The sequence below is a fragment of the Ornithodoros turicata genome, unplaced genomic scaffold (assembly GCF_037126465.1).
Source record: "Ornithodoros turicata isolate Travis unplaced genomic scaffold, ASM3712646v1 ctg00001137.1, whole genome shotgun sequence".
Taxonomy (NCBI): Eukaryota; Metazoa; Arthropoda; class Arachnida; order Ixodida; family Argasidae; genus Ornithodoros; species Ornithodoros turicata.
Genome location: NW_026999474.1, coordinates 98,315 through 123,197, shown reverse-complemented (window position 1 = coordinate 123,197; position 24,883 = coordinate 98,315). Strand labels below are relative to the sequence as shown.

Genomic DNA, 24,883 nt, shown 5'->3' with positions numbered 1-24,883 from the left:
AATTTCCTTCTTTAGATTCTGCACTGTACTTTCGTACGATGCTGGGATCACACTTCTGGAAAACGTGGTGCGATGTGGTATGTTGTACAAGGGCTGAAGATACGCGATTAGTTCTTTGAACCCCTTGTGTTCGACGATGTCAAACGGCTGTAGGTCCATCGCGAGCATTCTCGCAATTCTCTGTGTTATTGCGTCGCGTTCCTTCTCTGGCAGAGTTCGCTTTTGATATGTTGCTTGTAATGTCTGCTGTGAGCTTACTTTCTCGTTTGCCCATTTCTTACCTCCTGCCTCTAGAAAACGAACGTACGAGGAGTGATGCTTGTTCTTCAAGTGATTCGCAAGTGGCGTTGTCGTGCTTGACGGTGTCCTGAGTGTGGCGTCGCACGCATTGCATTTAGCGTCTTCGGACGTAACCTTCGTAAAATATTGCCATATGGCACTCTTTGCAGCGCTCCTGTTCATAGCGACTTGAATAAATGTTTTGTATCGTTAGGAAGCCTTCGAAACGCACGAAATGGAAACGAAACTAGGTGTGCCGCTGATACAAGGTACCCGCCAAACGATCGGAGTGGGAACGCACTCGCTGACGCCCACGACGCCCTCTCGTGCCTGGAGTTGTAGTTGCAGAAAGTGCGCAGTTTCGATTTGGGTTCGGACGCGTATGGTACATGTTTTCGTCGCAATTGCGTTTTCTTTCTTTTTTTTTTTTTTTTATTGTGCAGTGCGTTGTCGTTTGTACTTTTTGACAATTTGGGCAGATGTATTCGCGAAATCAGTCGAATATTCGACAAATAGTCGAATATTCGAAAATTCGTATACCTGATATTCGATTCGCGAATCGAATAATTCGAGTGTTTAGTATTCAATTCGTATTCGAGTATTCGAATATTCGCACAGCCCTAATAATAAGTTTTGAACTGCGGCTCACTCTATGAGCCACAAGTGACATACGTGGTGTCGCCACTGTGGCACGTGTGTAAAGTACGAGTGCCATCGTCATCAATAAAGTGTTCTGGAACTGGCTATGGTCTGAGCCAGACACAATATTTTGGCGACGTCGGACAGTCATGACGTCTGATTGCAAGCGCATTGCTAAGCGTGAATTTCCGCAACTGTTTGCTCCAGGACTGGACGTTGCTAAAGGTTACACACACAAAGTGAAACTGAGACCAGAAGTGGAGCCCACTATAGCTAAACTTGGAAGGCTTGGAAGGCTAAACTTGGAAACGCAAAGGCATTCTGGAAGCTCTGTCACCCACTGACTTTCACACACTGAGGTCATTCCTGGGCATCTTTTCCCCCCGTGTTTGCACCACGAAGCAACTGTGGCTATGTGGCTGTGGACAGATGGAGAGAGAACAGCAGGAAGGAGTGGGGGACAGAGGGGTTAGTATGCGTCCTGGGCTGACTTCAGGGGGGAACTGTGCCGTCTGGAAAGTCTCCGGAGAACCCAGGGAAAACCTCAGACAGCACGGCCGGTGACAGGATTCGAACCCGTGTCAGCTCCAGTCTCGCCGTGGAATGCGATCATCCTAACCACTATGCAACGGGAGCTGGTATTCCTGGACATGACTGGACGAAATTTATAAAGAACTATGCGGACAAAGTGGAACTGCTACGTCACTTGCTCCAAGGCGAAAAAGCCATTCAGTGGAGCACAAACGCTCAAGAACGCTTTGAGAGGCTCCAAAGACTCACGTCCACATGCTCGATGTTGGGTATGTTCGACCCCACACTACCAGTTACTGAAACGACTGATGCGTCTGGTTACGGCCTCTGTCAACGGACAGTAACTGTTTATAACCAGCATGACCGTTTCTTTGACAGGTTTACAGCCGGGAAGGCTACCCCTCCCAAATCATTACGGACAACGGACCTCAGTTCGTGTCAGAAGAATTCGGAAGTTTCTTTCAAGGATGCGGAATTCGACACACTTGTTCTTCTGTGTACAACCCGCAAGAGAACGGGATGGTCGAACGGTTCAACCAAGTGTTGAACAACTTGATACAAATGTCACGCTTGGAGCAACATCCAATCAAAGAAGCTGTTTTAGAGTACTTACTGGTGTACCGAGCCACACCTGATCGGATCAACTGGGCTAGCACCAGCCTACTTGCTTCATCGAAGGAACATTCGGACGAAACTCAACATAGTTGGTTTTCCAACAACAAGGTTTTTTGAAGATCCAGCTCACGAGATGGAAGAGCTATGTCGTAAGGGTGAGGAAAAACAGAAGGGCACAAAAACATACGTTGACAGCAAAAGAGGGGCACAGCTAAAGGGATTTCAAACCAGGAGATTCCGTCCGTGTGAAATTACCACGTCATCAACGGAAAGGTCGACTTAGGTTTTCTGAGCCCAAGAAGATCGTAGAGAACAGAGGACCGAACTCCTTCCTGTTGGACGATAACAAAATTTGGAATGCAAGCAGGCTTTCCAAAGTTCATGAGGACGTGGCACCAAAGCTACTACAATCAAGGAGGCCCGAAACAGAATCGATGCCTTGTACTGGGAGCCAAAGAGCTCCACCAGAGAAGACCTTGTCGTCCATGCCGAGGCAAAGGTACAACAGCCAAATCCTCTTGAACTACCAAGACAAAACAACGAAGACTGCACACCTCAACTTCGTAGAAGTACCAGGAGACACGCACTTCTAACTCGTTTAAAGGACTATAGTTGTTGATTCATTAAGATTTTACAGTCTTTCTTAGTACGTATGTGTTGTTTTTTTTTCGCGTGGGGAAATGTGGTGTCGCCACTATGGCGCATGCGTAAAGGACGAGTGCCATCATCATGAATAAAGTGTTCTGCTACTGAATGTGGTCCGAGCAAGACACAACAACATACACTGATGTGAACATACTCCAGAACGTAGCAGAAAAATGATTCATGGGAGAAATACTTGATGGTGGAAGCAAAGGTCTCGAAAATTTGCATCAACATGCTTCACATAGGTTTGTGTTTAGAACGTAGTAATGTTACCTGTTGAACGTGTTCCCAGCATTCTCCTATCGAACACTCTCACTGTTGAATCCGAGCATCCAACTGCCAAGTGATAAGGCGTCAGGGGGTTGACGGAGATGGAAGTCACTGCACGGTGGCAGTTGATAAGTATGTCCTGCACCAACCACATTTCAGTAAGCTTTTCAGTTCATGTGAAATGTTTGCATGCTTGGTTGACACTTTCAATATTGCATTCACATATAACAATATGTCTATCATGTCAACTTGAAGTTTTACAACAATGCAAAGCTGCTTTCAATGCAGGAGCAAAACAGATAATTTGTGTAACATGAATGGGCTTCTGAATTTTCAGTTTTACCTGAAAAACTCCGACAAACACTCGCCGGTAATGGTTTTAAACAATCTAATTCATCCAAAAAACCCAGTTGTCTCGCGATGTAAACCCCCAATTATTATTATTATCATCTAAAAAACATGGATTTTCGTAAGTCCAAGTACAGTAAAACCTCGTTAGTTTGGATCGCACGGGAGCAACGAAAATGTCCAAATTATCCGAATGTCGAATTATTGAACGGGCAGCAAAGTACGAGGTGAACTTGCCGTTATCAATGTACCTTTATTGTGAAAAGGACTGCGAGTTTGCTTTGCTTCGAGTGTGGTTTGCTTTGTACCGGAGATCTGAGAGTTTAAAACAACTTTCATGATAGCAGCCAAGTGCTGCACTGCATCGGAGCCAATGGGAGCGCGGCAGCAAAAGTCCTCCAACACAGCAAGGGCTTCAGTTGTTAACCAGCGGATTCTAAATTCCACTGATATGTGAATGTACGTCCTTCCAGTGTTTCACACGTTCATATTTTGGAGATGAATATCCAACATTGCCATTTTGAACTGAGAACAGCTTCACAGAATTTCCCGAGTTAGCCGTAATCCACAAAAGGTCTCAGGTTACGGACCCCAACTTGCCGCAGTGACCAGGAATCCGGTGTACAGTAATATGATATCATGCCCCTGTGAGGCTGCATCATCAATAGGTGCAGCACATCATGAACAATTAGGGCCAGAGACCCTGTGATGAGCATAGAGGCCAATGATTCTCAAACATCTTGAGTCACTGTACACAGACCAATGAGAGCATGTGGGTTGAGAAATGATGAAGCTTAGTGCCAGATGGATCCTGTGGAGCTCAGCTGCTGAAGCCGAGGTGGTGTGCGACACCCATCTCAGGAATGACGCGTCCCAACATCTGCAGTATGCTGTCTCACCAACTAGCCCAACTTTCTGCGCTTGTTCAGGAATGACGAACACACATGACGAGCCAGATGTTGTTGTTGCAGATGCAGCGCTGAAAAGTTGAATTCTACCCGTCGATCTCTCCATTAGGTCTAGACTAAGCTGCTGGAGGACCTGAGTGCATACACCTTAGCGGCGGCGTAGACCCAGGTGGTTGCTGGTTCCCGGGCCCACAATGAAACAGCTGGGTACACGTGCTGCTTGTGCTTAGGGAGAATCAACTGTTGTGCCTGGATAGCCTGAGTGAACGGAGAGCTGGAGCGCTGCAATAAGGCTCGAAGCAGGGGATGGCGACGATGACGATTTGCCAGTCGAGAGAAGTGGCAAAAAGACTCTTGCATCCTGAAAACAGGTACAAGTGGTTCCCGTGCCTCTGCCATGACTACTATGTTGGAAGTTGCCTGAGGAACGCCAAGACATAGCTTACTCCTCTTTGCAGGAATGGTTTGTAGGGCTTGCTCTGTCTTGAGAGAGAGGTTGTGAAGCACTGGTATGTGGTACGCTAACAAGTGGCGTATGAGGAAGCAGTGAACATCAAGCATTGCTTTCGTCGAGCTACCCCATCTGGAGCCGTATAGGTATCTCAGTACGTTGAGTCTACTCTCCGCTCTTGCCTTTAGACAATGCACCTCTGCTGCACATGACAAACTCCGATCCAGAGTAACCCCCAGAGATCTATGATGTGGCACTCTGCAAATCTGGAAGCTGCCGATATGCGGTTTAAATTTCTTTAGATGCCGGCGCGCGAAGGAAGCATTACAGTCTTCTCTGATGAGACGTCCATTCCCCTCTGCAGGAGGAAGGTTCCAACACAGTCCAGGGCACTCTGAAGGTGACGCTGCAGGGCTGGCCATTGCTTACAGGACGACCATATGCAGATGTCGTATAAAGAATGATGCACACGCCGCGAGGTAACAGGGAGGGCAGCGCAGCCAAAACGACATTAAAAATCAGTGGACAAAGGACGTCTCCCTGGGGCACACCCGCGCTTAGGTTGTGAGAGCTTGTGTTACCTTCAGATGTCCTCAAGAAAACACACCTTCCTTTAAGGTAATCAGCAATCCAGCGAAGGGACTGCCCCATGATGCCCAGAATCCATAGGTCATGAAGGACATGGCTGTGGCTCGTTGTATCGTAAGTCCTCTTTTATATCTAGAAAGACCGCACCATTTGCCCAGGTTTCTTCGATGCGAGTGACAAGGTTTCGAACGCAGCGCATTAACAGCGTGCCTCTCTGAAATCTACCATTTCCCGAGGAAGTAGACGACGAGATTCCAAGAACCAGTACACACAATTCAGAATAAGTCTCTCCATGATCCTGCACTCGTGAGGCGATGGGCCGAAGTGATGCAAGCTCTCGAGGCGGTTTCCTCGATTTCAATACTAGTACAACCTGTCAGATCTTCCATAACTCAGGGACGTCATTTCTCCAAGAATTGTTGATAACGGCAAGGAGTACAGATAGTGATGAGGAACCCAAAGACGCCGTAGCCTTGTATGAGACCCCGTTGTGCACAAGAGCTGATTGTTTCGCGGAAAGGCGGATGGCAGCTTCTAGCTCATGAACAGTGAAATCTTTGTCCATGTGTGGGTCTTGAGCCTCATGATCAAAGACTATTGCTCCATACATGTCCTCTGCTTAGGATCTGTGGGTGGCTGTGGAGGACGCCTCCACGGGAACTGGGGAACTTAAAACTTTTAAGAACATGCCATATACATTCTGTTGGTGTGTACGGAGATAATGATGAACAGAACAAACTCCATTGCTTCCAGCTCAGTTGCTGGAGATGTTTCCAGCATAGCAATAAGTTGCAGACTTGGTCATAGTCACTAGGACGCCCAGACCTCCGAAATCTTCTCACTGCCCGACGCCATAGCACTGCTAGATACATTCTAAATAAGGTGGTTGCTTCAGCGCAGTTTGTCTCCCTTCCCTTCATTAGAGGTCCTGAAAAGATCCACATTATTTGCACTTCGAAAATCAGCCCCTCTAATTATGGTGGTCGCCACACAAATGGCAGTTCCACTTCAGAATGTATAGAAGAGGCGGCATGATGTCACATCGGCTACACCCAAGACTGCTGGTGGTGGTGCTGCCACGTCGGAGGAGTGCACCCCCTTTAGGTGTCATATGGTATCTATATTAGTCAAAAGTTGATTTAGTTAGTTAATGTGAGAACACTGAATAACTTGGTGCCAGGCGTGAAAATCAGTAGAAGTCAATAGGATCGGCCGAAAGGCGAAACAAACAGGAAGGCTCCTAATTGGCTGGTTGGTACGCATTACATCCGTGTTCTCATTGGAAATGTGCCCGGTGTTGCGTTAATTATCTCAAACTATGGGCTCTGTGGGGAGCTGTTGGGGCCTGGTCTCGTCTCATGACATGGAATGATTCATCGGAGAAGCGTTTCTCTACAATGGATAGAGCAGCCGTACAACTTTCAGTTTCATTTTCACTTTCACCTCACGTCCAGCAGCCTCTTTTGAAGCAAATATGGTGCAATAAGTCAGAGAAACATGTGTTAGTAGCAGCACGTAGCAGGATCTGCATTCAGGTTGTGTTCAGGTTGTGTTCAGGATCTCAGTTCATGTTTGTGTGCCCCCCTTTCTGTCTTTCTTACAGGATAATTTCCATTAAATGACCCATAGTTGGTTCTACAATGTTTACTGATAATGGAGCTTTTGAGAAACACACCTCCTTACAGTCATCCACAGAGCAACTGCATTTCGTGCGCAGGTCAAACCACCGCACTGTGCCATCTTCTCCACATGACAAGAATGAGTGTGGGTCATTGGGGACAGTGGCAATCTCATACGCTGTGCCAAAGTGACAAGTCCACAGGTTGTGCAAGCTGGTTTCAGGCCGTTCTACATCAGAGTAGGCTATGACACCGTCCCCTGAGCAGGACACCACCTGAAGCAGAAAGTCATTTAAAGTTTAAAATACAAAATTCTAGCACAAGGACCTAACTTACGAGGTGATCACTAGTGTTTGGCAAGAATTTTGCGCTGAAGATGTTGGCAGTATGGCCTGTTCTAATGTCTGCCACGACCTAAGGAAGGAAAAGGCATAAAATGTGTACATAGGCTGTGCTCCCTAGAGAGGAAGGATGCAAAGAAAAATTTAGATTGTCAATTTGAAGCTCACAAAACATTTCAGGCACATAACTGCTCTGTAGTACACTAACTAGTGATTTCGCTAACAAATTTCAAAAACTGGCTTGGCTCAATGGGTCATGAGAACCTGAAAAGTCTCAAAATTCTCATCATCCAACATGCACAGTTGGCTCACCCACTAGTAGCACACACTGTTGCCATAACATTGAGGCAACATTACAAACGTTGTCTAATGTGGAGCAATGTTTTGCAATATTTGTTAACATTATTATATTTCGTTTATGTGTCGTGTTTATTATTATCGTATATTATGTGATTTCGTTTGCAACAGTTGTGTTTTGACACTGTTTTGACTCGCCGTTGCTTTGCCGCCTGTATCTCCGCCATGAAGATGAAATTAGATAAAGACGGTGCCTGCTGCGTGAACTACATGAACAGGCTCAGACAGAAGATCCACATTCAAAGGAACTTCGCCCGCGTATCTTCGCTGGATGATGCGCTGATGAGAACCGTTCTGACGACTGAACAGTATTGTAATGTGCGTGAGTCAGATTACCTTTGCCACAGCTGCTAACGTAATCAACCAAACGTAAATAAATAGTGACTCATCTTTACTGGCACGGTTTAAAAAGCTGGACGTAAACATGGAATTCTCATGCACATACCGCGCAGGCAGTGACACATAGACTCAATTTACATTTCTCTATAGTGTCCTTGTGAAGCTGTCGTGCCACTTTAGACTCCCTGGGGAAAATATTCGACTCTTTGGGTCCTCAAGTAGCAATACGAAGAGCACAGGCGGCTGTCAAAAGAAAAATGTGAATATCCACCAGGTTAACTTCTCACAGCACTTCCATGGTCACTACACGCACCACAGTCGGACACTGAAACCCTGGCACGCTCTAACTTTTATTGTGCAAGGAAAAAAAAACTTCAATTTCCTGTGCACTCAAATATCATATGCGGAACCATGTGGCTACAAAGTTTGGAGAATTTTCGAGGTGGGGTTTTTTAGATATGAGCGCTCAAAAACCGCAGTTGTAGATGCCTCCTTACGTGACAGCAACCTGGCCTAGGCTCCGAAATCTGATACCAACTTATAGCCTTCCCGATATGATACCTTTCTCATTTCACTGGCATGTACACAAGAACATGAGCAATTTTCGTCATTGCCCCCAACTTTGCGTATTTTTAGCCACAAAATAACAAAATCCCCGCCACAACTGAACCAAGGCACTTGAAGCCAACATAGCTGGGAATGCGAGGGAAAAAATTTAAAGCCGTGAATGCGTTCTTTGGAAAGAAAAAGAATTGAAAAGAATGCCAGAGTCGTTATGCCAGAAATTGCGTCGGACATGCCATATTCTTTCGGATCTTTTTTTTTCTCTCGGCAATTACGGAAACTAGAGGAAAAATACTTGCTGTTCCATTCTCAATGTGAGTCAGGCTACAACATATATTTTTTCAATAAAAATCACCGATGGTGTCCGGAACACCTTACCTAAGTTGAGAAGGAATAACCCAGCTCCTATTTATCAAACTTGCGTAAGTTTATTATGCCAAAAGATCATCATGATCTAAAAAAACTGACTATTGTTTGTGTGATGTTAGTAAAAAACTAGACCAAACACACACAAAAAAGTATTTCTCAGTTGCACCGGCAGGATATGAACCAGTGAAACTACAAACGAAATCCCACAATGCCATCAGGAGTCACGTGGCAATTCTCCCATTGCTGAATGGCCGATGCATGGACACTCAAGTTTTCGCTCGGGGAGCAATTCCAAGCAGAGTTGTGCCTAACTCGTTACTTGGTAAAGGTTACTTTTTTTGGTAACGAAGTAACGATTTGGTTACTTTTTTTTTTTTTTAAATTGTAATACTTAAGGAATCAGTTACAAAAATTGGTAACTCGTTACTGACGTTACTCGTTCTTTTTCTTCAGCGCATTTCGGGAGCAGCGGGAGCACATTTCGACACTCCGCATGGCGCAATGCGTGCAGATTTGACCTGCGTGACTCACGACAACGTGTGACACAAAGTCCCTCGCTGGATGTGTTGTTGTCTTTTCTCTTGTTTCCGTAATCTCCGACCATCACTCCTTCCCAAGAATGGGCACCAATTGTGCTATGGCTACAAAAAACGTGTTTTGACTTCTAGCCTTTTCTTGTCTTTGCTAAGCTTCTGAGCGCCCTAAATTATGATGCAGCCCCTCGTCTGTTTTTGGGAACCGTTGATGATTCGTGGCACCAAAACCGGTGTTTTTTCTTGTGTTTCCATAATCTCCAATCACCCCAACTTCGGAAAGAAGGGAGAAGGTCCAGGCAAACTGATATAGAGTCATGGTAAGGGGCCGAGAGACACGGAACACGAAGGACGGCCCACAAATTTCGAGCTACTTCTAAAGTGCAATTCCTCATTAATAAAGAGTTGAAGGCAAGTAACGGCATGTTTGTTGGCTCCTTTAAATATGCGGCAGTAACGTAAAAGTATAACTCGTTCCCTGTGAATAACGAGAACTTGTTACTTTTGTATGTTGGTAACGAGTAACATATTTAGTTACTTTTTTCTGAAGTAACGGGTAACGGTATTTAGTTCCTTTTTTTTTGGTAACGGGCACAAGACTGATTCCAAGCAACTTGAGTTGGTGGAGGTTAACTGTGTTGGCCGACTGCCAGCAACACGAAAAAATTGCCCATAGTTGCTGGAAAAAGTTGCCCCGTGTGAACACTGCCTAATACATGTGGAAGATAATGAACGAGGGCTTTTTTTCTTCAATTGTTCAAGTAATGGGGTGACGGCTTTTAAAACATTGATATATCAATATTTCTCTTCAAAATACTGATATATTATAAAATATGGTTTTCATTTCATCGTTATTGTTTCGTTCAGTGATCTTTCAGATATTTATATTGATAAAAACATTGACATTTTGATCAATTTTATCGATCATTTTTTTACGATGTTTATATTTATCAACATCGAAAGTTGTGATACTTCTGCGTCAGTAGTGTGAAGCCATTTTCAATGAGACTGTAGCAAAGGGAAAATACAGGATTGAGTGTGAAAGGAGATTCTAGGGGCTTTCCTAATTGCGGAAAGCAAAGAGAAGTGTGTTACCTTGCCCACTGTAACCTTGCTCGATAACGAAGAGGATTTTTTGCGCAATCATATGTAGGTGTAAGGAATGTGTAATAAATCTCCGATAAAAGCAGGGTGTCGAACTGAACCCGAACCGAAAACAGTACCTCAACCGTTATTTTTGCCACAACCAAACCCAAATCTGAACCGCAAATTTTATGACACTGCTGAACTTGAACCGGAAAAAATAATAGGAGTAACTGATTCGGACATAAAAGAAGTCGGCATAAAAGTTCAAGTGCTTCTCAATCCCTGAACAAGGACACATTGCTCCCCATATCGTGCATTTCACAAATTTTCACATAGCAGTCAAACGAGAGGGTGGAACAAATATAAACGAGACATTTTTTGTTGTAGAGCGCATTCTATCAGTTGGAGCGCACTGCCACTTGTGCACGTGTTAGGAAGATGGGTCAGTAGTTAGGTGAGAAGCCGACCGGTCTCCTTACACTTCCTCAGTAGTCCATCATACAATGTCTGAGAAAGAGGTCCGTTGCACAACGTATTAGGCATTATAAATTTTCTTGCTCGTGAGGGTGTAAAACCGACCGAAATTCTGCACAGATAGACAGCGCAGTTCGGGAATCAAACACTGTCAAGGTCGCACGTGTTTGCCTAACATAAGGAATATGCGGACGGCCGTCATGAGCTTGAAAATGAAAGCCCCTGTTAAAGCCGAGACTCGGCTGGCAAGGTGCTCACAATTGGTTTGGGGACCAACGCAGCATTTTGTACATCGATTCCTCGCACGATCGTCGCACCATCAACGCTACATATTACTGTGAACCTTTGAGTGAGGTTAAACTTGCTTATCACAGCAAAACGCGTGACCAACCAACACATAAAGTGATTCTCCCAAGTGACAACCCCAGAGCCCACACTGTAGCCATCGTATGTGCAAAATCAAGGGAAAAGGGGCTGGACTCCACTGGAACACCCTCCCTGTAGCCCTGACTTATCGCCTTGTGACTTTCACATGTTTGGGACACTTAAAGAAGAACTGGGAGGCCAACGATTCGACGACGCAGTAAAGGAGTTTGCGCGCATCAGGCTGCTGACACAACCCTCTTCTTTTTATGAAGAGCAGATAAAAAAGCTATCGAACCACAGGGAAAAATCCATTTCTACTTCGGGAGATAATGTATAAAAATAATGTACACTCGGTTTATTTCTCGCCACAAATAAAAAGTCAAATTGAGTGGTTATATTTGATGCACCCTCGTGTAGTATGCTTTCAGCGTCTTTTTAACACGTTGAAGCACAGTGGTCCATAACTCTCTCAACTAAACGCACTTCCGGTGCTCGTAACTCCAGTCAAAATCTCCGACACCTTCTCAAAAGCGGAGTCAGAGAGACGGGGATGGAAGCCAAGTGATACAGCAGACATGTTTTTGTGCATGGATGCCTCGTTTGACTCGTACAAATTTGCAACGTCGAATGATGCTCAAAAGAATCGACCGAGAATAATTTCAACCTATCGGTTGATCGATCCACTAAAGAATAAAGGCGGGATAGTTGGTAAATACCCACTGAAGTTGTTGAGAGCATGCACTTGACATGTATTGTTGTCTTTTGGGCTGCGCTACAAGTTCGAGTGGTGGATCCACGTCGGGGAACTAACTATCGCCGATCATCTGCGTTAGCGGTGGTGCAAGGCTCAGCAATGCAAGGCAATGCAACGGCTCAGCCTTTCACAAAGTCAATTTATTAGATGCTACGCTTTTACAAATCATGTGCCTGCAATGTCTGTCGAGACTCCGAACCTCAGATAGGTTAGAGAGCGGAAACGTGGGTTCTCGCCACGCAGGCCAGGATTTGGAGTCTAATTTAGAGCGTTAAGCAGAGGCTCCTTCTGGGGTTAGACAGAGTCACTCCCTTTGGGGTGCAGGAGTCACGACTCACCGCATTCAAAGGGAACTATTTGGTGCAACTTGGGTTGCGCGCAACTGCAGTGGGAACCAAGTTGCAGCCAAAAAGTTGTATCGTATGAATTGACCCTAATATGAATGTGGAGAGCAATTTTTCGTCTTTGGTTTCTTAGCGCATACCTTCTCCAGTCTTGTCTCAAAAATATATAAACAACTGAGGCAAGAAGGAAGCAACATTCAAAATACAGTATGAAAAGCTTACTTCGTGGCTGTACCCGTTTGTAATGCATAGATGTTGGTCATCTGACCCTGACAGAAGGAGGGTGCCAGCATCATTCCAACAGATGGTATTTACCTTGAAGGAAAAAGAAACAACTTGTGCGGCTTGCAAAGAAACCTGGAGATATCATATGTAAAGTTCTTGGCATCATATCAATAGAAAATAACAGCTGCTTGTGTCTAGACATATACTCAAAACAATAATACACACGAGAAATATGAAGAAATTTCGAGTCCATTCTACTCACGCAACCGTTGTGGACTGGTAACTTAGCCTGTAGACTCAGTTTCTGGACAAAAGTCCGGCTTCCTACGGGGGATACGGTACTTTTTAGGCCGTGTACCTTTTAAAGGACTTGGTTATTTTTAGTAGCAGTTGACGCGCACATTAACAATGGAACAGCGTTTCTCCCGGGAACATCTTACTACTGCTTTTGAATAAACATATCAAGGGACACACAACAGTTTACCTTTTGCAGCGTCGAATAGCTGAAACGGAGTTGAATAACCATACGACGAGTCTTCAATTTGCCAAAATAGGCCTCTTCTACCGTACATCGTGACAGGTCGTGATTTTCTGTTTAATAACCCTGTCATGAACAGATGCTTATTTCCACTGTTACTGATCTAGTGACGTCCAACGCATCATCCAAAACAAATGGTCCTGACGATTACTTTGCGTGCTTTGCGAACAACATACAAAGCATGGCGGTGGCGGTCGACAGCGTCGTCTGATATAAAAGAAACGTTCGCAACAAGCAGATGTACTTTTTGTGCGATCATAGAACGCAACAATCAGTATCAATTCCGATCAATGCTACGAAGCACAGCTACGTTTTGCTTGTACGATCCTGTCGTGGTCAGCTGTTTTGGCATCAACATACTCGCGGCAAACAGAAACTAAAAGAACATAGCCCGCGCCATCTAGTGATTGACTAGCGAACGTCTGTGTTGTTTGCGGTGTTTGAAAGAACCAGCAAAAGTTGCCGAGTGTGACAGGACTTCCTTATGACAAAAACGAACGGATTGTCACGTGCTCAGGATGAACACCTTAGTTAGCCTTCTTATTTTAGTTTTCGCTGTTGCATTTGCCATTTTTCACAGTTACCCCATGCCGCCTCAGTCGCCGTTACTTTACCAATGGCAAGAGAGCGCATCCTTCTTCATTGTTGATGGCTACGATATCTTCTTTAAAGGTCAAGTCTCCACTATTGTTACATTGGAGTAACTGGGTGACAGCACGAAGCATTGAGTTGTCAGTGCGGAGTGTCTGCTGTGTGGATCAACAAAATAACAACAAGTCGTAACAGGTTGTGGATCAACAAATCGTTCACCAGTGTCGAATTACCACATTTTCTGGTGTATAACGCGCGTTATACACGAGTGAGTTACAGTACAACGTACACTGTCGTCTTCGCGTACGGGAGGGGTAGTGGTTCTGCGCACGCGCAAAACACAAAAAGAGCTTCGCGCGTTGCGCAAAACCACCACGCTGTCGTTTACGTGCGCAAAGGCGAAGCGTCCGATGCACTAAAACTAGTGGACGCGTCAAGTGCCTCCTCTGGTCACGGGCCATCGGTCTTGACAGGGAGTCGTTCAAGTGCCATGTCGACAGGCTTTGATATAACTTACAAGTAAATTGTAACTGAAACTGGTAACCTCTTGCAGTAACTATAGTTACGTTCCTCTTATAACTGTGACAAGTTACTGCTTTTGCTAAGGTAACTGTAAAGTGTCACCGTAACTAAGTAGGGCTTGGGTATGACAATATTTTGCATGCGTCAATTCTCCGGCATAATTTTGTCGAGGCTTCACGTATAGTGCAGTTTTTTCCAACCAGGAATCGCACTAATTTTGTCATCTCATTCGTAGCCACGATTGCCTAGACTAATGTCTTTGTCAGATGGGCACAAATACGGCCTTTCAGGTTATGGCATTAAGAAAAGGCAGTAACTGAAGTACGGCCCCAAACACTGGGAGTACCCCAGACGGTATCCGTGATGGCGTGGAGGTGTTTTGCCGATGATATTGATACCAATGAACACATCTGCGGATGTTGAATGGAATGTAATCAAGTCACATTTGTTCTCACTATGTGTACTTGGAAACAACGTTTGTTTGGCACTTAGCGAATTTGAAACGTACAACAGCAAATGAGATTTGCTATGGATACTTTGTTGTGCACGCAAAATTTTGGATGGAGATGATACGGAGTGTAGTGGTTCTAGGGTATTACTACAAAGTGATGAGATAGAATGAGAAGCAAAAATGCATCAGAAGAACTCGAGGCATTGCATGCGAAAAAAGTTTAAAAAACATTACGTTCCAAAACTTTTTGTTTCGAATTGAAGGAAATCTGCACCTTTTTGCTCATGGTGTTAGGTGACGAGGTTTTGTCAGTTTCCAGGGAACGCCGTAACCTGTCGTGCGGGAACTCCATTGCCCTTGCATCTCAGTTTGGTCACAAAGGCCGTATGACTGACCATCTGGCAAGGAATTGATGACTGAATGCACCATTAAGGTTCTAATTTTGCATGTCTGTCATGACTTCCACCGTGGTGTAAAGGTTCATGGGAAATCCTTTGTTAGTGACACTGGATATCTATTCTAGGACAGTACAAGTGCAAAAAGAAACTTTTTCAGAAGTGTATTTATTCAGCTTTCTTCTCAGAAGATAACTGTAAAGCAGAGGTGGGCAAATGCCCTCACGATCTTTGCCCTCACCTCAATTTTCGTCACAGATGTTTTTCCTCACCTCACCTCATTTTTGGGGGGACTTCGTTCCTCACCTTACCTCAACCTCCTTTTAAAATTATTTTCCTTACCTCACCTCACCTCAACATTTTCCAGAACAGTTTTTCCTCACCTCACCTCATTTTTTTCCTGAAAAATTTTCCTCACCTCACCTCAACCTTCTTTCTGAAGTATTTTCCTCACCTCAACCTTCATTCTAAAGTATCTTCCTCACCTCACCTCGCCTCAACCTTCTTTCTAAAATATATTCATCTTTGTTATAATTTTTGCCTCGTCGAGCTCACCTTAACCAGTTTCTGTAAAACGTTTTCACTTCACACGTGCTCTTTCGATTAGGAGTGGCGTTGCTCAGAGCCACAGTTACTTCGTAGTGCTAACACGGAATCAAAAAGGTATTAGGAGTGGGTAGGTGTATACGTTGCAGTTGGCTTTTTAGTGCTTCGTTGGTTGATTCCTGACAACAACTTATAAGTACCCACAGCTAAGATTCATTGCCTTGCTTGGTTCGTCGTTCTTGCAACAAGTATCCACTACATGTACGATCAGTAAAAATTGTACGTCGGATACATGGGTAGAGAAGTTGCACAAACCGAGCAATTTTGAGTTGTTTTTCATACTGACAAGGCAGGAATGGCTTTTATCGAGATTCTCTCAAGCGAGAATGATAATGAAGCTGTGGAAGTCGTTTTCGGGATGCTATGCAGCTATACTTCGAATTACTTGTACATTTTGCATTTTTGTCGGTTATGACTTTATAGTATCGATCAATAATACTTAAATAGCAGACGTATTCATTTGCAGCCGGAATTCGGGGACCTTTTCTTCATGACCCTTGTTTTAAAGCAATTAGGTAGACGTGCTCTACGGATTACTAGTGACTTATGTGTTGACTTACTAATTAAATTACTTTATGTAGACACAGACCTCTTGTGTGTTTTCACCTAACTTCATTGCCGTACTAAAAGCTCAATTTTTCAACTTGTGGCAATACGAAATATATGCCATTATTTGCGCTTATTGCACTTAAAGCGCGTGTTGTTGCCTCCATTTCTTACATCAGTCTCTGATAAGGCCATTGGTTGTCATGTACTATCGTTCCATATAATACGTGAAAGACATCTGCTTACAGACTGACTAGTTTGTCTTTGTTGAAATCTAAACACTCAAAGCACACGGAACTATACTGACTTGTTCATGTGTCTCACATCATGTATGTGACTCAACTGACTAGTTTGATTTTATTGAAATCTGAGCTAAATACATATAAAGCACACATAAGCTATATTCACTTGTACGTGTATCTGATCTGACACGTCTATCATGTATCTGACTCTACTGAAAGTCTGGAACTAACGTGCATAAAGCGAACACATTTTAGTGCAGAGAGCCTATGCTCACAGTAACATTTCTGCTACATTGGTAATAGAAGAAGCTGGCTCTCGGTGCCCTTTTAAGAGATCGCGCAATTGAAAATAGCCGCTCCACATTTCCTCAACCTCCCTCTCAAAAATTTTTCGTCAATTTTTCTCAATCTCAATTTTGGAAATTTTTCCTCACTCACCTCACCTCAAAGTCCTTGTCAAAAATTTTCCTCACCTTACCTCACCTCAACCTCCCTCTTGAAACATTTTCCTCACCTCACCTCAATCTCTCTTTTGAGAATTTTTCCTCACCTCACCTCACCTCAATGTGCGTGAGGTGAGGGTGATGTGAGGGTGAGGGTGATGTGAGGGTGAGGGCACCCTCATTTGCCCTCGTGAGGATGCCCACCTCTGCTGTAAAGTAACTGTTACCTTAATGCAGCAGCCGCAGCTGTAACTAGTTACGTTTCAAAAAGTAACATGTAACTCAGTTACTAGTTTTGCATGCTAACTAACTGTAACTGTATCTTAGTTACCTTTTTTTAGTAACACACTCGTGACCGGATAGATGTACAGGGTGGGTGCAGATGAAGTAGCCCCACATTCATACACGTATGGTGTTTTGCTTTATCTGCACCTACCCCGTATAAAAAGTGCCTAAACTATAAGTGCCATAGGCTTTGGTTGCTGTGGGCACTACTGCTGATGTAGAGTTTACAGTTGCTGTACCTCTTTGCCTCTGTGGCACGTGTTTTGTATCAATGTGCATCGTACATGACAATCCCGAGGCACACGCTTGCATTGGTGCTCATTGTACTCCGGAAAACACAGTAAGGTCATCACTCAGTAATGGTTTGATAATTTGGCATTGATCCAGCAAATTTGGAAAAATGGCAAACTCCTCACTCTTTTGAAATGTAATTTAACCATGTTATCTAGTGATCATGGTCAACGATGATGTCTGCCAAGTTGTGTCTTTCACGAATGTTTGCTACGTAGCATGTCTTGAAAAATGATGCCAACAATGTAATATGAATATATTCAAATACAGACATGGTACATGGCTCCTAGCCATTTTTTCATGGTTTACAAGTGTCATTTGTTTGCATGTCGGATTCTATTAAAAACCTTCGTACGACTTATCTGCTAATGTAAATGATTTGCCACACCAGTCACTCGATGGCCTTCCTGTGTGACATCGCCTTCAATAGTTTGAAGCTAAGAGCATACAGTGCAAGTAGTAATATTTGTAAGTGCTGCTTTTTTGCAAAGTTAAAGTCCCACAAAGTAAGTTATACCTTTAGGAACTCCATGGCACAGGATCAGCGTACCAGGAAGCTGGAGTAGTCTGATGCAATATTTTTCACACGCGACTACATCCGAATTTGCGAATTATTAAGACCACAAAATTAACCGCTTATAAAATATTTTCAACAAAACTGAAGCTGCTGTAACTGGGTTTTGAATTGATGTGTTTTTACCCATTCATTTCTCTTTACATGTTCACCACCCTAGTTTATTTTATTTTTTGGTCCCGACAAATGACTTTAAAAGTTTGTCAGCGTTTGTGTTACTCAAGTCTAATGTGACCATTACTCTCAACTTGCACTGATAAGAATGAGGTCACTCGACAGATGTCAAAGGCATGGCCAATAATGATGATATACTCCTATGTCTGCATGGCTTTCCCACATCAAGCTTTGACTACCACTTGGTGAGTGTTTGTCATTGTAATTTGATTAGTTGATACCTCTTGCAGCAATTGCTACCACACTGTTTTGTTCTTCTCGTCCATTTCGTGTAGGTGCTTCCTGCTTTGAGACGAGTATTCAGCAGAGTTGTCTTCCTGGATTTCCTTGGTTTCGGCTACAGTGACAAACCTGTAAGGGTGTTGTACAAGTCCTGTTGTTTTTCTTGACTGCTATTGCTTTCATTGCAGAGGTTCCATAAATACTCCATCTCTGAACAGGCCAATATCACAGAAACTCTAGTTAGGATGCTCCGAGTGAAGAAATTGCATATTCTTTCGCACGATTATGGTGATACTGTAGCTCAGGAGCTGATAGCGAGACAAAAGTAAGTGTTGATGGCAAATAATTCTGTCTAGTCTGCATAGTCCTCACTGTGTCACAGAATAACGCAGCAACCCCCCATGAACACATCTCTTAACAAGTTCTCTAGCTCTTCAAGTAAAGGATGTTTTGACACACACACAGACCTGATAACAGCATCCTTCAAATCATTATCATCGTTCTTAAACATACTTCTAAATATGGAGTTTTAGGGAATCATGTACGCTTCCTGACTCCAACTCATAATCACAGCCAGTGCGGCAGGGATACATGGCAGGGATGGGATACATGGAGGGATACATTTTACTGAAAGGGGTTCCTTTCTTCCCACTCTTTCGGGTCTAATGGCATCTGTCAACAACGAGAGGCCGTTTTGGAAATGAGAGATTCACGGTCAAGGATGACTTCCACTTTCTCACTTGATGCGCTGCATGAAAATGCTGCCAAATAGTCGTCGGTCACGGAATCCGTAAATCTGATATAGTAGTTCTTGCTACTATCAGATAGAGCTGCCGTTCATGATACAGAGTTGTAGCGCATTAAGGAAAGTGGTTCTCCTAAAACTCATTTTCTGTCATCATGTCATGGACGCTGGAATCATAAAAGGAAACCTCATGATTCCCTAAAACACTCTACTAACAGGTCTAAAGATAAGAGAGTACGATTGACAGAGACGGTGTTCCCATATAGATGCTAGGTGGGATTGCATTCTTTTTCATGGGGTTGCAGAATGTTGTGGCTCATTCTACCCTGACTTCTTCCTTAGAACACCATTGTAATGAGTACTTCTGTGTAACATGCTGCTTTTATTATACAGTCGAGCTCATTTATTACCTTCTCAACATAAAGATAATCCCGATATAATGATAAAATTTCTGGTTTCCATCGGCTTGCCCACAGGATGTATTCAGCTGACACCCCACGAACGCTACTGCTTGTCTCCATGGTGGTGATCGCTTTTTGGTGCTGCTTTCTATCACATTGGAGTTTAACACGCATTGGCTCGGACATGAAGTGTCGAGTAGAAATTCATTTCAAGCTGTTTCTAAACTTCAGACATGCAAATTTTAAGCACATATTCTGATCAACACTGCGAGGGGGCTAGAGATTATCATCATCAGAAAGTGTTGAAATTGATCCCCTTCTTGTGGACGCAGACACAGACACTGGTATGGTGACTTACGCTAAAGTGGAGCTCACTGATGTACAGAACAATTAAGTAAATGTGACAAGCTTTATCATGCAAGCTCAAATGAAAGCCCACGGAATACCAGAATCTTCATGGCAAGTGGATGGGTGGAAGCATTGTTAGCAGTCGGGAAGGTACGCAGTACACAAATATGCTTTTGACTAGTTGTCTCGTTGTTTGTTATTTCACCCATGCTGATGTCACTAAATAAGCTTCGCTTCAGAGTATCGACACTGAGTTCCAATTATAAGTTTTAACGAATGGTACTCACCTGAAGTTGAAGCTAGAGTTACATGAAGTATTTGGAGGCACTTACTATCATGGTTCGCTTAGCATTGCTCTCTAAATTCCGCCGCGAATAGCCAACTTCAAAGATTGAGAAAACAACCCTAATCTCCTTTTCTCCTTTCCCTGCTGGGCCACTCCCTTTCATCATACTCTCGGCGGAGGGCCGAACTTGAGCTTGTAACTCAGACGAACAGACACAGGGCAGGGTGGTTGAAGCGGACATGTTTATTTGATATCTCATTCAGTTCCGCCCATCCTGGTGTGGTTGCGGTCTTCCTGTGCCGCGAAATGTCGAGGAGGTTGCTGGAAAGATAGAGGCATAGCCATGAGGAAATGCCAAAGGGAGGGCAGCCAAGTGGGAGTTATGCACCATGATAGTAAGCGCCTCCAAATACTTCATGTAATTCTAGCTTCAACTTCAGGTGAGTATTATTCGTCAAAACTGATAATCGCATTTCAGTCTTTTACGGTACTTACTATCATGGTTCACTTAGCATGTTCAACGCACAGCTCAACACCTGGGCACCAAATCCAGTACCAGTATTAGGCCTACAATAGAAACGCCTGAAAGTGGATTCGGGCGACCAATATGCCCCTTCTACACACCCTTTCTTACGGCAGTCGAGGTAGCAGCACCACGGGTAGAGTGTGCTGAGAAGCGTTGGGTGTCTATGCCTGCTGCTTTCAACGCTTCATCCACTGAGCAATCGTGTCTTTGGAAGTAGCTCCATGAGGTTTGCGAGTGGAGGGGAAGAGCTGGGATATGGTGCCTCGGATGGATCGTGTCCTCTCTAGGGAGTGTTGAAGGCATGAGACTGGGCATAGGAGGTCATCTGCAGTTAGCACTGGGACAAGCATTGAATTACAGTGGTGTCCTGGACGGGAAGTTTTCCTTACTCCTGACAATGCCAGTGTCCAACCCGTAGGGGATTTGTTGAGTACCTGTGAGGAAATCAAAGACAGGTCTGCTGTTTTCCCTGTCGTGGACAAAGCTAGCAGCATGCACAGCTTGTATGATAGGGTGTGTAATGGAAGAGCGGAATTGTTGCATAAGGAACAGAGAAAGGATGTAAGCTCTGAAACTGGCCACAATTCAGAGTACCTCGCCTGAGGGGGTGAGGTGTTGAAGACACCCTTAAGTAACTTGGTAACCAGAGGATGTGCTCCGAGGTTTACCCCATTGAGACCAGGGACAGGGAAATAGCTGACCTGTAACATCCTATAGTTCTGTGTGAGAGGCCCTGATCATGGAGGGATGCGAAGAAATTGATCAAGTCCACTACAGAGGGAGAAAGCTGATCAATTTGGTGCCCACCACACCAGCTAGACCGTTTCTTCCAACACGAAGTGTAGATTCGAAGAGCTTTGCAGCTGACTGTGAAAGCTGTCTTGGAGTGTGCTGCTGTTGGACACCTTCCACGCTGCCAGTTGGAGCCCACTGTTCAAAATTAAGGGGTGTCCAAGCCCTGCCCTGTTCTCTAAGAGATCCTGGGAATGAGGGAGCAGTCGTGGGTGACCTATTGCCATTTGGGTGAATGATGGGTACCAGGCTTGTGTGGGCCACACTGGAGTCACCATGGATAAGGTCAATTCGGAAGCTTGAAGTTTCTGAAGACATCGGCCTATTAGGGCAAATGGCGGAAATGCGTACTTCGGAGGCCTTCTTGAAGGCGTCTCGAAAGAGGATCTGGTTTCCAACTGCGGAAAGTGGGAAGGTGGTGATTTGCGAAGTCTGCAAATAGGTTGATGGCAAAGGGTCCCCACAGGCATTGAATGTGGGCAAACACTGTTGATAGTAATCGCCAACTGCAGCTGTCCAGTAGATTGCGAGAGGCCCAATCCGCTAGGATATTGAGCTTCCCTGGCAGATGTTCTGCTCTCACTGAAATCCCTTATTTGAAGCACCACGACCAGAGATCTTGAGCTAAGGTTGATAGCGCTGGGGAACGAACGCTGCATATCTTGTTGATGGCAGCTATGGCAGCTGTGCTGTCCATTTGGATTAGAACACAGCCTTGCCGGAGGCCCTTGGCAATGGCCTGAAGCCCTAGAAATGCTGCCTTCAGCTCGAGCTGATTGATATGCATACAACGTTCGTGCGGATTCCAGAGGTTGCCAATCGAACTGGTGCCACAGACCGCGCCCCAGCTGAGTAGGGAGCTGTCGCTTTGAATTATGCGCACTATCGGACTGTCTAACAGTGGCTTGCCCTGGCAATGGAGGATATTTGTTACGCACCCCCTCAGTTCCACTACGGCTTCTGCAGACAGTTGTACACGGGTATCCCAAGAGCCCCGGGTAAGAACGATGTTCCTGATGTGTTGCAGGGCCCCGTAGTGCAAAAGAGCTGGGAAAACTGCTAGAATGGTTGCATTGAGCTTGCAAATAAGGCAAGATAGCTCCCTTGCTGAGGCAGCCCGTTTCATAAGCAGTCTCTGCACGGTGTTGGAGAGCGCTTTCTAGAGGAAGCGCATCTGCATGGTTTGTGTGTTTAGGATGAATCCCAGGAAACGAAGCGATTGGCTTGGTGTCATCTGGGACTTGGCGGTGTTGACCTGAAATCTGAGAGCTGTCAATCTGTTCCCCATTTCCGATGTGAGGGCTAGGAGGCTGTGAGGGCGCTGGTGGAGGAGAAGAATGTCGTCGAGGTAAATCGCTAGTCTTGCCCCCTGTGAGTGGAAGAGGGCTACTACTGGCTTGAGGAGCTTTGTAAATACCCACAGGGCTGAAGCTATGCCAAATTGGAGAACATTCCACTGATAGAATTGGGTTCCCCACTTGAAACAGAGGAGTTTTCTGTGATTGGGGTGGATTGGGACAGACAAGTAGGCATCTTGCAGATCTATGCGCGCCATGAAGTTGTTTGGTTTCATTAAAGACCGCATGGTATGCCATCCCTCCATCTTGAAGTGCTCGTACTTTAAATATGAATTGATCTGACGATGGTTTAGGACTGGACGAGCACCGCCCTCATTCTTCGGGACAAGGAAGAGGGGCGAAGCAAACTGGACCTCTTCCATAAGGATGGACGGTATGGCCCACTTCGTGAGAAGAGACAAAACCTCCTGATTTATTAGATGGGATTGAGACCGGGACAGTATGGGAGATGTTGGGAAGTGATACTGCATTGGGCTGTCTAAGAGGTGCAGTCGATAGCCTTGAACCATCTGGTGAATCCAAGGGTCCTGAGATATCAAGTGCCATTCGGACAGACAATGAGCTGTTCTGCCAGCTGGTTTTAACTGCAGGGGAAAGACAGAAGTATGACTCACCTGCACCTCGGTGGTAGAACACCCTCCCCCCGATGCTACTTGATGAGGGAGAGGGGGGGTGACAAAAGGGCTGCCTGGCCTCCAGCTGCTGCCGAAAGGGTGGCCTTGGACGCTTCGGTGGCTGAGACTGCTGTCCTGCAGGTCTTTTTTGGCCAGCCTCCACTGCGGTATCAAGTGACCGCATCAGTGCTACATTTTCCTGCAGGAGGGACAGGAACTGTCGGCCGAAAAGCCGACCTCCATCCTCGCCTGTAGGCCCTGGCAGGCCAGGGATCGCAGGGTCTCCGGAAAAGAGACGAGGGCTCCCTCCCGGCGTTCACGTGTAAGCAGTGCACTTGTCTTGGCCAGTATGGCCGTTGCTCTGGCTACTGCTGCGGCCACTGCTGCCTTGGTAGGAGGCCGCTCCACCGCTGTAGCCAAGAGACCTGCAAGAGGATCCAAGACCTCCAACACTGCATCCTGAATCTTCTGCAGCTGTCTGTCCCTTGCGGTGTTAACTGAAAGGCTTCGCCCCGCCCCAAAGTCCTGGATCTCCTTATCCAGGGATGGTGCTTGAAGGAAGGGAAGTTTTATGGCTGGCGTCCACATAGGCCTCCGGCGCCGCTCCGACCTCCCCTCTAGGCACCATGCCCAAGCAAGGAGGCGGCAGACTCCTCCGGTTGCGGTAGGAGGAACGCTGTTCCCGGTTCTTCGCAATGGTCCTCCACAACCACAGGGACCTGAGTGGTGGAGGTGTTGGAAATGCCCAGCACCTCCTGGCTAACATGTGACCCTCCTCCATCGCAGCCATACACGCTTGCGTGTCTGTGGTGGGTGAAGCTATCGCTGTTGACAAAAAAGGGATCAGTTATTAAAGTTTGGCCTGCCAATCCCCTGTGAGTGATGGTATGTAGTGCTCATAAATGTTTGAGAAAGAGTGTGATGGGCGCCGTATGAGTTTGGGCTGGGCCTGCATTCAAGCGCACACTGAGGCAGACAGTGCTCCCAGATGAGGGACAGAATGTCACCTAGAGCATCTTGCCCGCAAAGGTAGTTGTTCGTGGCCAGGCAGAGCGCACCCTTCAGAGGGTAGCCTGATAACCCCGAACCCTAGGGCCCGGCCGCCTGTTCACGTCAAGACACAAATGGAGTGGGCTCAGTTCCTGCAGAAATGACCTCTTGCACGGGGCAAGGCTACAGGCAGGTAAGCTCAGTCCCTATGGGACCGGCCTCTTGCACGTAGCAAGTCTAAACAGAATAGCTCGGCCCTTAAAGGACCAGCCTTTTGCACGCAGCAAGGCTACAGACA

General features: G+C 45.4%; 2 protein-coding genes across 4 annotated transcripts in view; one reads left to right on the top strand and one right to left on the bottom strand.

The window, feature by feature from the left end:
• The window catches only part of LOC135376500 (DDB1- and CUL4-associated factor 6-like), a 63,707-nt gene extending 50,144 nt beyond the window's left edge, over positions 1-13,563 (bottom strand). For all 3 annotated transcript variants that reach the window (XM_064609008.1, XM_064609010.1, XM_064609009.1), the window contains exons 1-6: positions 13,130-13,563; positions 12,908-12,969; positions 12,643-12,735; positions 7,230-7,307; positions 6,950-7,168; positions 2,983-3,118 (exon numbers count right to left, since the gene is read on the bottom strand). In XM_064609008.1, the coding sequence (XP_064465078.1) occupies positions 2,983-3,118; positions 6,950-7,168; positions 7,230-7,307; positions 12,643-12,735; positions 12,908-12,969; positions 13,130-13,256 (715 nt within the window). In that variant the 5' untranslated portion in view covers positions 13,257-13,563. The remainder of the gene's footprint in view (positions 1-2,982; positions 3,119-6,949; positions 7,169-7,229; positions 7,308-12,642; positions 12,736-12,907; positions 12,970-13,129) is intronic.
• Positions 13,564-13,608: 45 nt separating this feature from the next.
• Positions 13,609-24,883, top strand: part of LOC135376501 (mesoderm-specific transcript protein-like) — a 79,765-nt gene continuing 68,490 nt past the window's right edge. Inside the window, exons 1-4 of the mRNA XM_064609011.1 lie at positions 13,609-13,855; positions 18,409-18,488; positions 18,579-18,656; positions 18,714-18,850. Of these exons, the coding sequence (XP_064465081.1) occupies positions 13,702-13,855; positions 18,409-18,488; positions 18,579-18,656; positions 18,714-18,850 (449 nt within the window). The 5' untranslated portion in view covers positions 13,609-13,701. The remainder of the gene's footprint in view (positions 13,856-18,408; positions 18,489-18,578; positions 18,657-18,713; positions 18,851-24,883) is intronic.